This window comes from Phaeoacremonium minimum (assembly GCF_000392275.1).
Source record: "Phaeoacremonium minimum UCRPA7 unplaced genomic scaffold PA7_03_scaffold_146, whole genome shotgun sequence".
Classification (NCBI taxonomy): domain Eukaryota; kingdom Fungi; phylum Ascomycota; class Sordariomycetes; order Togniniales; family Togniniaceae; genus Phaeoacremonium; species Phaeoacremonium minimum.
In genome coordinates this window covers 300495-311229 of record NW_006921053.1, presented here as the reverse complement: position 1 = coordinate 311229, position 10735 = coordinate 300495, and the positions used below count along the sequence as shown (strand labels likewise).

At 53.0% G+C, this 10735-nt stretch overlaps 2 protein-coding genes across 2 annotated transcripts; both read left to right on the top strand.

Annotated features, from left to right (window-relative positions):
• Positions 1 to 1003: 1003 nt before the first annotated feature.
• On the top strand, positions 1004 to 1519 carry UCRPA7_2052 (hypothetical protein; the record flags this gene model as incomplete). The annotated part of the gene is made up of 1 exon (XM_007914627.1): positions 1004 to 1519. The coding sequence occupies one exon, from the start codon at positions 1004 to 1006 to the stop codon at positions 1517 to 1519; it is 516 nt and encodes a 171-aa protein (XP_007912818.1).
• Positions 1520 to 2492: 973 nt separating this feature from the next.
• On the top strand, positions 2493 to 3638 carry UCRPA7_2051 (putative cbf nf-y family transcription factor protein; the record flags this gene model as incomplete). Its single annotated transcript, XM_007914626.1, has 4 exons — positions 2493 to 2756; positions 2811 to 2944; positions 3016 to 3134; positions 3187 to 3638. 4 exons carry the CDS (start codon positions 2493 to 2495, stop codon positions 3636 to 3638), a joined length of 969 nt encoding a protein of 322 aa, XP_007912817.1.
• Between the last annotated feature and the right edge of the window lie 7097 nt (positions 3639 to 10735).

Genomic DNA, 10735 nt, shown 5'->3' with positions numbered 1-10735 from the left:
GACAATGGCAGTTGACAGCAACCACCCCCACACCCCGATTGTGAAACATGCACTGGCACCGTGATTATGTGACCAGAGAGAAGGAGTCCATGAGCCCGGAAAATGACGACGGTAGATTTTCCGCCAGGTTTTGGGGCAGATCCGGGGTAAGAACTCAATGCCGTCTCGGAGGGGAACCCTCCCTCCCTTGCCCTTCCCTGGTCTGGCTGGAGCTTCTCCCGTTTCAAGATCCGGGCAATGGCCCTCGTCTGCCACCTGGCTGGTGGCAGGCGGGCGGAGGTCAATGTGCCTTTGTCAGTTCTCGACCGGGTCTGGAAGGCGGGAGGCATTTTCAAGATTTGTCAAGTCGTATTTGATCCGCAGCGTGCAGCGCGCGAGCGGCTTGGACCGCGCGCGCGCGCGCTGCAATATCTCGAGTCTGCTAAGGAGATGGAAAGGGCGCCTCGGCACGCTCGGCGGCAGTGTTATGCAACCGCGAACATGATGCAGGGCTCTCCTGGCATGGAAGAGCCCATCGAAGTATCTGATGGAAGCGGATACTACCCTTTCATACAGAGAGGAAAAAGTGAGGTGCCGAACCTCCAAAACTTGAATGGAAGATCGTGATGTGGGGGTTTGATATCAGAAAGTGCGGTTTGCCTTGCCGATTACAACCAATCGACTTACTAGGAGCTCGTTGCATAATGTTGAACCATTGTTGGGCTCTTCTGACTTACTGCACACGGCTGGTATGCTCTTCAAACAAGGACATTGTCTGCTCAATGGGGCAGGCGAGATTTGTTGGGTGGCGCCTTATTAACACCACCATCAATCTCAAGTCGCAAGACAAGGGCGCAGTAGAGGCTCGATGGCTTCCTATTTGTCGCCCTGTTCCCCCTCATACTAAAATGGCCGCGTGTCTGCACTCGAAGTCGGCTTGCCTTGAGGGCCTCGTTGGGATGGTGGCAGCCGGCCGATTTGAATAACATGAGCGATGTAAAGCTCTCGAACAGCTTTCGACAACATGACTCTGAACACTGGCGAACGACATGGACGCGCCTCGTGCAACATGGATACTTCTTGCCACAATGCAACGCACACTCCCGATGCAACATTATCTTTCAACGAAACAGTCGTCCGCAGCGAGACTGTCGCCAGCTGCAACGAGAGCATCGCCCCCATTTTCAGTCGCCCCTATGTGAGCAGCGACCCCGAATCCGTCGAGCTCGGTTTCCACTCGTGGCTCGATGCGGCCAAATTCGAGCAGAGCATCCTCGGTGCCATCGTCAGGAATCCCAAGCAGCCTACGAACGATTATCTCCCAGAGAATCCCTTGCAATACTACGACAAGGACCAGCTCTTCGTCGAGGGCACCTTCGAGGATGTGGTCGCCAATTCCACCAAGAGCACTAGCTATGACTTTTGCTTTTCTCTGAAGTCACTGGCGGGTTTCGAGTTCAAAGGGAGTACGAGCGAGAACGTCCACCTGAGCGGCAAGCGTGGCTGCTGGAAGAGGCTGCAGCAGCACCAGCGGTACTAGGACAAATTGAAGGAGGACCCCGATGTACAGTCGACGGCACTGGCTTGGGTCAAAGACGATAGGTGGTCGCCCCCTTATCTCGTGGTGGGTATCATGATCTGTGAGGACATTGTTGTAGGCATCGATGCAAACAAGGAGAATGAAGCAACGGCTAGGGTGAGCGTCCCTATCCCGGGGCCACCAGGTGTAATCATCGATCCAGACATTGGAGATAGATACAACCATAAGAATAGCGATGGGTTTAGTGCAAAAGTTCCTGGGAGTCGAATCTTTGCTCTCGAGTTGAGAAAGGTTGCCAAGGAGTGGTTTGGTAACCAACTCCGCCTGGGAATTAAGGATTCAAGCTATGGAGATGCTTGATCGAGGATTTTCAAGAGTCATTTCGTAGGAGAACATTGCAATAAGGGCTGATCACCTCATGGTTCGATATCAAGGCTTGTAAGCTGTTGGATTGGCGTTACATTATAGATAGTGCTGTAGATGTAATGCCTCCGTTGGCCAGGTCAATGCCGTTCAGAGTTGCTTTGAAAAGACAGCTCAGGTGAAATATCACTAGAGTAGAAGATAGACTTAAGTTATGTTGTATCACATGTTACCAGGTTGCGGCTTTGTAGATGTGGGAAGGTGAAAGGGCATTTAGTCTTGGAGCAACAGAAAAGCACTTAACGCGCTTTGAAGTACAGAGCGCGACAACGCGCCGAAGAAATTATGGTTTTCCCCACACCGCAACCACCAAGGTGACTTACTGCCACCCAAGCACATCCCCCATCTGCATGTCGGCGCGACTAAGCTGCCCTTGACGCAATCCAGGCAATATCAGACTTGTCCCTCATACTACTGCATCACAAGAGAACCCCAAGCAAGGCATTCTCCTGCAGTTGCTTTCACAGCTTCCATGTGTGGCTGAGGGCATCTCAGCGCGACATCACTAACCCTCGATACTCTCACGATCAGACTGAGAAGCATACCCAAGATGCCTCCGCGCAAAAGCGATCAGCAGCGCAAGAGCGATGTCTCTGTAGCGAGATTCATTCTCGCCGACGAAGAGAGCCCAGCCACACAATCCCCAGCTCCTGTAGCTGCAGCTCCCTCCACCTCCGCCTCTGCCACACCCGCTGCTGCGCGTGTCTCGCAACCACCATCGGAGAAGAAGGAGAAAGAAAAGGACAAGGAGAAGGAGAAGGATAAAGACAAGGATAAGGATGGAGAGAGAAAGGACACAGCCATCTCGATTGAGGTGTGTTGGTATATACCCAAGTGCTCTTGAGGCGATTCTGACATTCGGCCATAGGACCTCCAGCTTCCCAAGTCGATCATCACACGCCTCGCAAAGGGTGTTCTTCCCCCAAACACCCAGATCCAGGCCAATGCGATACTCGCCATGTCAAAGAGCGCAACGGTATTCATCAATCATCTAGCAAACGCGTATGAGCCCCCCAAAAGGCCCCAAATCCATCTACACCGCATAGCTAACAAGTCTGCCATGTTTTTTTCAGGGCCAATGAGATCACGACGATGCAGAACAAGAAGACTATCATGCCGCCCGATGTATTCCGAGCTCTGGATGAGATCGAGTTTGGCTTCATGCGGGAGCGCGTAGAGGCCGAGTTTGCCAGTACGTCGACACCTTACCACCACCTAATTACCAGTTTCTAACAGCCCTACAGAGTTCAACGAGGTTCAAACATCGAAACGCACTACGTATCGCAAGAAGATAGCTGCCGCCAAGAAGGCCACCACTGGCGAGGATGGCCCAGATGCGTCAATGGTGAGCATGCCCGAGGGGGACACAACCATGAACGATAGTGCGTTGGTATCTGGCGCCGACACGAGCGCGATACAGCAGCCACGCTCGAAGAAGGCTAGAACGGACGATGCCAGCGGTCTCGACTCGTCTAGAATGGAGCTTGACGAAGACGGACAGGAGCACGAGCACTCGGATGCCGAGACCGTACCGGATGATGTGGACGAGGATGAGGACGAAGACGATGCAGAGGAGGAAGAGGAAGAAGAGGACGACGATAAGGAGGCGGCAGACGAGGAGCGAGACGATGTAGAAGATCGCGAGAATGGCCCTGACGAGGACGAAGCTCTGGATGATGGCAACGATAGTGAGTAATACTCGTGTTGAGGACAGGTGATGAGCATCAACAATCAGCACACCTGAAGTGTCGGCTACAAAAGGTTTACCAAGGTTTACACCTCGCATTACGCGACTGGTTTGCCGGCGAGCTGGCTCATCAGTCGGCTTGCTGGTATCACTGAGGACCATCCGAAACAATTCCGTTTGAAGTCGTATAGATTCACTGGAAACGATTCACGACTCAGATTTGAAGCTTTCTTTCTCAGGAAGGCTGAGGCTAAGGGAAGGGATTGATCCTGGGCGCTGATCGCTTCTGGATGTATGTAGCTTTCAGTCTAGAAAGACGCTCAACAGAAGATAGCATACAGGGGGTAAGAAGCTGCATGCGAACGTTCACAAGTATGGTCTGCCGTCCTCTTGAGATAGGACCTTTACTAACGACTGTATTTCTCTAACACGAAACAACCCCATGGAAACTTGCTAGAGTGTTAAGTGTCTGGTTTCTGGGTACAGTAGAGGCAGGCTCAGCGTCGAGGCTCTTTTCAGATGGTGTGTGCTATCTAGCCTAATGATGGTAATTACTGATCTTTCTAAAATGATCTTTTCTTGTCTTCTCTGGTTGTCAAGATGTATGTAGGTTGTGCAACAGTGGTTTTGGATTGCAAGAATTGATTACAGATTCAAATGTATTGCCACGCCCCATGCCTGGCCAAATTATTACTTATCAAAAATCTAGAACTTGTTATAATCTAAGTTCATATATAAGACTGGTTCACTTTCCTTTGTCACCTGCAGAATCCGATTGATTTTAGTGATTCCTCACGTCTCACAGAAAAGCTCTATTTACTGACAAGCACCTTGATCAACTTGACCGAGTTCGTATAAGTCGGCAACCCTTTTAAGAAAGACTTATCAATAGCTGCGCTTCGTATGAACCGCCTCCCCATACTTGTTCATGACCGTCTTCACACATGTGATCAACTGTCTCAGACTGAACCTCGCCGATTCCCCTGATGGATCACCAAACCACCTCCAGCAACACCCTTCTCAATGCGGTAGTCTTTGCAGAGTGTGCTCAGCTCAGCCTCGTCTCCCCCCCTGCTCTACTCTGCCCTCCCTCCCTCCTTTCCAACAAGAGCGATGCCCCCCTCCAAAATTCCCTTCTCGTTCCGCTCGCAAGCCAATACTCAATCTCGGTTGGCGTCGCTCTTCACCTCGCCAAACACGCCCAGCTCCAGTATTGCGCCCGCAGTGTCACACACTTACACACACCCACACCTATCTTCTAGCCATCAACGGACACTTCCCATCTCCGTAGTTTGTGGCGCCGCATTCGCCGCCGCCGTTCAACCAGGGCGAGAGAGGAACCACGCGGCTCACCGGTCGTGCGATGTCGACTGTGACTGGTCTCTCGCCGTCATGGCTTGTCCTGTCTTGTACCTTTCCCACACCACCCAACCATAGTCGAAGCGCACGCATGTCGCTGTCTGTCCTCCATGTAGACCCAGGAAATGTCGAGCTCCTGACGGCTCCACTTACAGAAACAGGCCTGGGGACAGGTGGCATACGAGATCTGTAGGCCGAGAAATGCGGCGAGGGGGGGAAACACCGCTGCCAGTCATGCAGTCGCACGGCGACGCAGCCGCAGCATGATCGGGAAGGCGAGACGAGGGAAAACATGCCCACGCCACCACCATTCGCGGCCGTCCGGCAGGGCGATCGATCGATCAGGGAACGGCGGCTGCAGGCGGCTTACATCCTGGAAGAGCGGCAGCAATCATTGGCAGCCTTGCCAAAGTTGGACCCCGAATCAGCGTGCGGGCTGTTGGACGGCATGGGATAGACAAGGAGGAGGCTGGAATGCCCCTGGCGAAGAGTCACACAGCGAGGCTGTCCGTTTCATGTCGGAGCCAATCTCCAAGTCAAAGAGTTTTTCGCCCTACTAGCTGGGTGTGTGTCACAGGGGCAAGATAGCAAACACGTAAGCATGTGTGTAGAGTAGGGTATCAACATGATCCAAGAGAAACAAAAAAGAGAGTTGGTATTATCGCCCGACTGCACCCGCTATGATCCTTCCCTCCCTTCCTCTCAGCAACCAGCTTGCTCCCCGGTCAATGCCAGGTCAGCCCAGCCAGCCAGCCAGTTCAACAAACAAACAGAGGAGGGGAGGATAGCGGTGTCCTAGCCCCAAAGGAGTTCCATCCCATCCTGTAGCCCTTCCATTCCATGCAACTATGTGTGATTGTTGTGTGCGCGCGACGAGAAACATAGGAAATAGATAAGAGTCGACAAAACATTCCCACAGACGATAGCCTCACCACCCTCACAGAGGATGAATAGATCCAAGACAAGACAAACCAAGATCCACAGTTCACAAAATGACAAGGAACTCCTCCAATGCTACCTGACCAGTGTAACTTGCCCTCCCCCTTACATTTGTATCGAGAGAAGGCAACAGGATGAAACAGCAAGTGTAAGTAACGGCAAATTCAAACTAGGCACAAGAAGTAGTAAAATCAGGTAAGACAAAGTAGAAAAGCCAGAAAGTCCATCCCAGGGCAAACGCTCCTCTTGAGAAAAAGGCCTCCGCCTCCCAATGCAAGTCAAACTACAAGCCAGAAGCATGGTGCGCATTCTTGTATCCCCAGACCTGGTATCCAGTATCCCAAAATCAAGAGAGCCGGCCAGCACCCATATCCATGTTTCTACAAGTCTTCCAAGCCGACTTTGGTTCATGGACGCTTCTCCCAAGCTATTCACAACTGTCGTGAAAGCGAGGACTGACACAACGAAACCCTCTGGTGTATGCGAGACTTGTAGCGTAGAAACGATTCCACAGAGTACCACCAATGAAATTATTCGAAAATGCAATTTCGAGCCGTCGTATTGCAGAGCTCGTTGGCAATGAATCGCAAACAAAGATGTATAGAGGAGGCGTTGGTTTCGACGGATTTGCGGTAGATTAGGAAACGGAGTCCAAAAATTCGAAGTAAGCAGCGTTGGGGTTTGAAAAAGATACAATTTGGTAGCGGTCATTGATAAAGACGGGAGTGAACGTGACGCTGAGAGTCGAATTGGGGGGATGAAAGACAATACCAGAATGGAAGTGGTATCAAGTTATATATGTATGTGTGCCATGATACTCAACAGTAAATGTGAGCTATGTCGAGTGAATATGAGGGTGGCGAGGTCGAAATGGATTCGATTATGTCGTTTGCAGTCAGCGTGGCCAACGACAGAATCTGGACAAAATAATCAAAACAAAGGGTATATTCCGGACAAGTCGCCACATCTATGCGGTAATCAACCTTCCCCCTCCAGTCGATTCCCTATGTTGTTTGCTGCTCAATATGTGAAAGCGAGCAGACTCCGCACAACAGCCTCTGCTTGCTCCGTAGAGGCTTCTGGTATCGTGAAACTCGCTCCGCTCAACGTAGGTAGTCAAGTCGAGTTGACAAGGGATGAATTCTGAGAGCCTCCCCTTGCGCCATTAGATCTCTGGCAGCCATCCGCAGCGATCTTCGGCAGGACGGATTACGCCCTCTCAGGACGTCCATCAAGACGACCTGATTATTGTGGCTGGTTTGCCCACCATTGAGGCTGTTGCTGGCCAGACCACGCCTGTGTCACGGCTGGTGCAGCGGTCCCAGGTTGATGCATGTACTGACGTGGTGTTTGATGATCATATGGAGAAGGGGCAGGGTACGCCTGTCCCATGCCGGGCATACCGGAGTAGGGCATTCCGCCTGGTTGAACCTGCCCACTTCCTGATGGATGACGGATTTGGGAAGTAGAGGCCTGCTGGGGATGCGGCGATTGCTGGGCTTGATTTGTGTGCGTGTAACCGTACTGTTGTGCCTGCGGGGTGTTCGACCACATCTGGCTGGAAGGCTGATAGCCATACCCTTGTGTGTTCTGCGGCATGCTGCTCGTTGATCCTGAAGACAAAGTTGTTGGTGCTGTATATTTCTGGGTTGAAGGCTGGGTAGTCATACCTCTCATGGTGGAAGATTGGCTGATCGGATTCGGTGCCTGAATAGGAGCCGAATACGGCGGAGCCGTCATCATCATCTGGGGGCTTTGATTCGGAACTATACCCGAATGTTGCATACCAGTGGTAGCAGTGTGAGGCGACTGAGTGGCCCGCGTAGTTGGAAGAGTAGTAGAGTCATTGGACGTCACTGGTTGGCTCAGATTGGTCGATGCTGGCTGTTCGTGTGGTCGTCGCCACATGTTCTGCATGTAATCAGTACGCATTTCACGCTGCTGATTCACCGAGCGGTTGAACTCGGCCGCATGATGCGCCTGAGCATGGAGTTCAGGCATGGGAGTTGGCTGTGTCCTGTCCTGGTATGGTGGACCAGTGATCTCTTGCCGTGGGCCTGTCTTGAGGATATTAGAGTAGTCACGACTCCTCGTGTCGGCATATTCTGGAGGTAGAGTTAATCCGGGCATTCGAGTCGTGGATCCAGAGGATGGCGCTCCAAGCATACCTGGTTGAACGAGCTGGGGTTGAGGAGCACCGGCAAATTGGGCAGGCGTGTTGCTGTAGACGATCTCGCCGTGAGGTCCACCAAGTAGGGCCGTATTCTGTTCGGCTGCAGCTGCAGCTTCTCTTGCCTTGGATGCACCTGGCCTCTTTTCTCCGGCCAAGTCGGCCTCCGTGAAGCCCTGCTTCCGGGCCTTAGTTTCCCAGTAATCGTCCCGGACTCTGCGACCATTGACGATGACCCGGCTGCCAAACTGGCGAAACATGCTGCGCGCTGTTACGATGGCGATTTGTCGGGACCTGTACGAAAAAGGCAGGATTTCCTGATTGACAAGATCATCTTTCTCCACTTGGTTGGCGATGATTTTGAACAAAGACCTGTTCTTATTGAACAGAAGATAAGAGTCACGATAGCCCAGGACCCTCGCGCATTCTGTCGCCAACATGAAAAGCTTGTCTCCCCGGTTCGGAACAAGGAAAGTCCTGCATCGATACTCCCGTCCACCTGTCAACTGCCCGTTCGGCATAACCTTCTTTTCGCCATTCTCATCGGTTTCTCTGGGCAGATACTCGTCTCCGCCGGGTCCGAGTTGATCTGTAGTATGATCGCGTACGGTGGGTAGCGCTTTTAAGGTCGACTTGGTTGGCGTTGTCTTCGGAGGCGACGCCTGGGTCGGCGTGTAAGCCGGTTGGGGTCCTGGCAGAGGTGCATTTTGGCTCTGAGGGGTGTGAGGGGGGAGCGTCTGTGGCATCTGGGAAATCGGCGCCTGGCTTGGGTTCTCGGGGATGCTTCCAGATGTTCTTGATGGTTTCATCGGTCTGCCGCGTTTTCTGGGCTTCTCACCTATATGCGCGACGACGCCATCGTCAGCTTGTATTCTTTCGCGCTTGTCGCACGGGTAACAAATGTAACATGAACATATATAAATGGAGACCAGTGCACAGCTACACAGAATGAACACAACATACCGTCCTCCCCTGTTGTTCCAGACGGCGGCGCTTCCGCGTATGTGTCCGGGGACCGACTTCTCTTGATACCTCGGGAGGCGGCGGGATTGACTAGGTCTGGCAAAGACGCGGGATTAGCATCGCCGAGAAAGAAGATGAGACAACGCGGACGACGGCCATGTCGGGAATCGAATGCGACGCACGCAGATTGCGCGCCAATAGAGATAGACTCGGTGAGGGAGCCAACTCGATGGCCACGATGCAACGGCGACAGCGAATCGATGCGGCGAACGTCAACGACGACGAGAGCGACGGCGGCGGCGGCGCAGGCGCAACCGCAGCCCGCAACCGCGCGGACGAACGGGCCAGGGAGGGCATTTAAGGCGGGCGATTTACTTACCGGACGATGCGAGAGCTGCTGGATTGATTGTCGCACTATCAGCGCCGTTGGGCTGTGCGGAGTACATGAGCGCAGCAACGGCGACCACGTCTACGGGTCCTGTCGACACGACGTGTCTTGATATAGTTGGGCCTGCGTGCGCTGTGGTGTGGTGAAAGGTGGATGCGCAGACAGGCGAAGCTTGACCTGGAATGTGCGGACTGGTTTGATGCAGGGAGGATTACTCGTGCATATGGTTGGCGCAAATCCCCAAGGGCTTGACGGGAAGGGGGTCGAATAATAGGTGAAAGGTTAAAAAAGGATGGCAGAGATGCCTTCTGGGAGCTGGGACTTCACGTCAGTCTGCGTTGCGGCGGCGGCAGGCGGGGGAATGAGGAGGAGGCGGCTTTTCGGGCTAAGGTAAGGTAAGGTAAGGTAAAGGCAAGGTAGGTCGATTGCACGCACGCAAGCACGAGGATGGAGGACGGGGGGATGGATAGATGTACATACATACCTAGCTGAGCCTAGGTAGCTGCAGCAAGTACTGTAGGCTACCTCTGTACCAGCCTAGGCAAGTGTAGGAGAGACGGCAGTGCAGTTCACCACAGTCCCGTCCAGCGCAGGGAAGGACAGTTCTCCGTACCTTCAGGAATGGGGCCTAGACAGGGTTGGTACCCGTAGGGACGAGAGGGCAGTTCGGTTGCCTTTGAGAAGGGAGGGGAGGGGAGGGCAAGGGGGGGAGTGGAGGAGGACAGGGAGGTGCAGGAGGCGGATGATGCTGGCTGTATGAATGGTCCAAGTCCGGGAATGGGTTTGTAATGCCAGGGCAGTCAGGTAATAAGATCGAGTTGAATCAGTCACTTCAGTTTACTCAGTCCGTCAACTAAAAACGATGGGTGCTCCGTTCGATCGTTCGGTCGTTCGTCCAAGTTGAAGGTAGACAAGGTATTGGTAGCGTCGGCTGGTGGCGAGCACAGCTTTTGCAGTACATTACATACAGTGCAGTATAGTACAGTACTGGACCGTATGGATAGCGTACCTAGTGTCGATGGATGGATGAATGTATAAAGGTATGTACAGTCGTACTTTGCCCAAGGCAGGAAAGTGCGTTGCGGTGCGTCTTAGCCCAAAGAGCGGATGATGGACATGAGCATGGACTAAGGTAGGTAGGACCGGGGGCCAGGTGCTACTGCGTAGTAGATGTGATGCGACTGGGGGAAGGACCGGGGGTTCGTCTCTTGCACGAGCTGTGCGTGCTGTTGCAGCCGCTGTTATGTTGCTCTGAATGTCGCTCTTGTTCTTCTTGCTGCAGCGAGC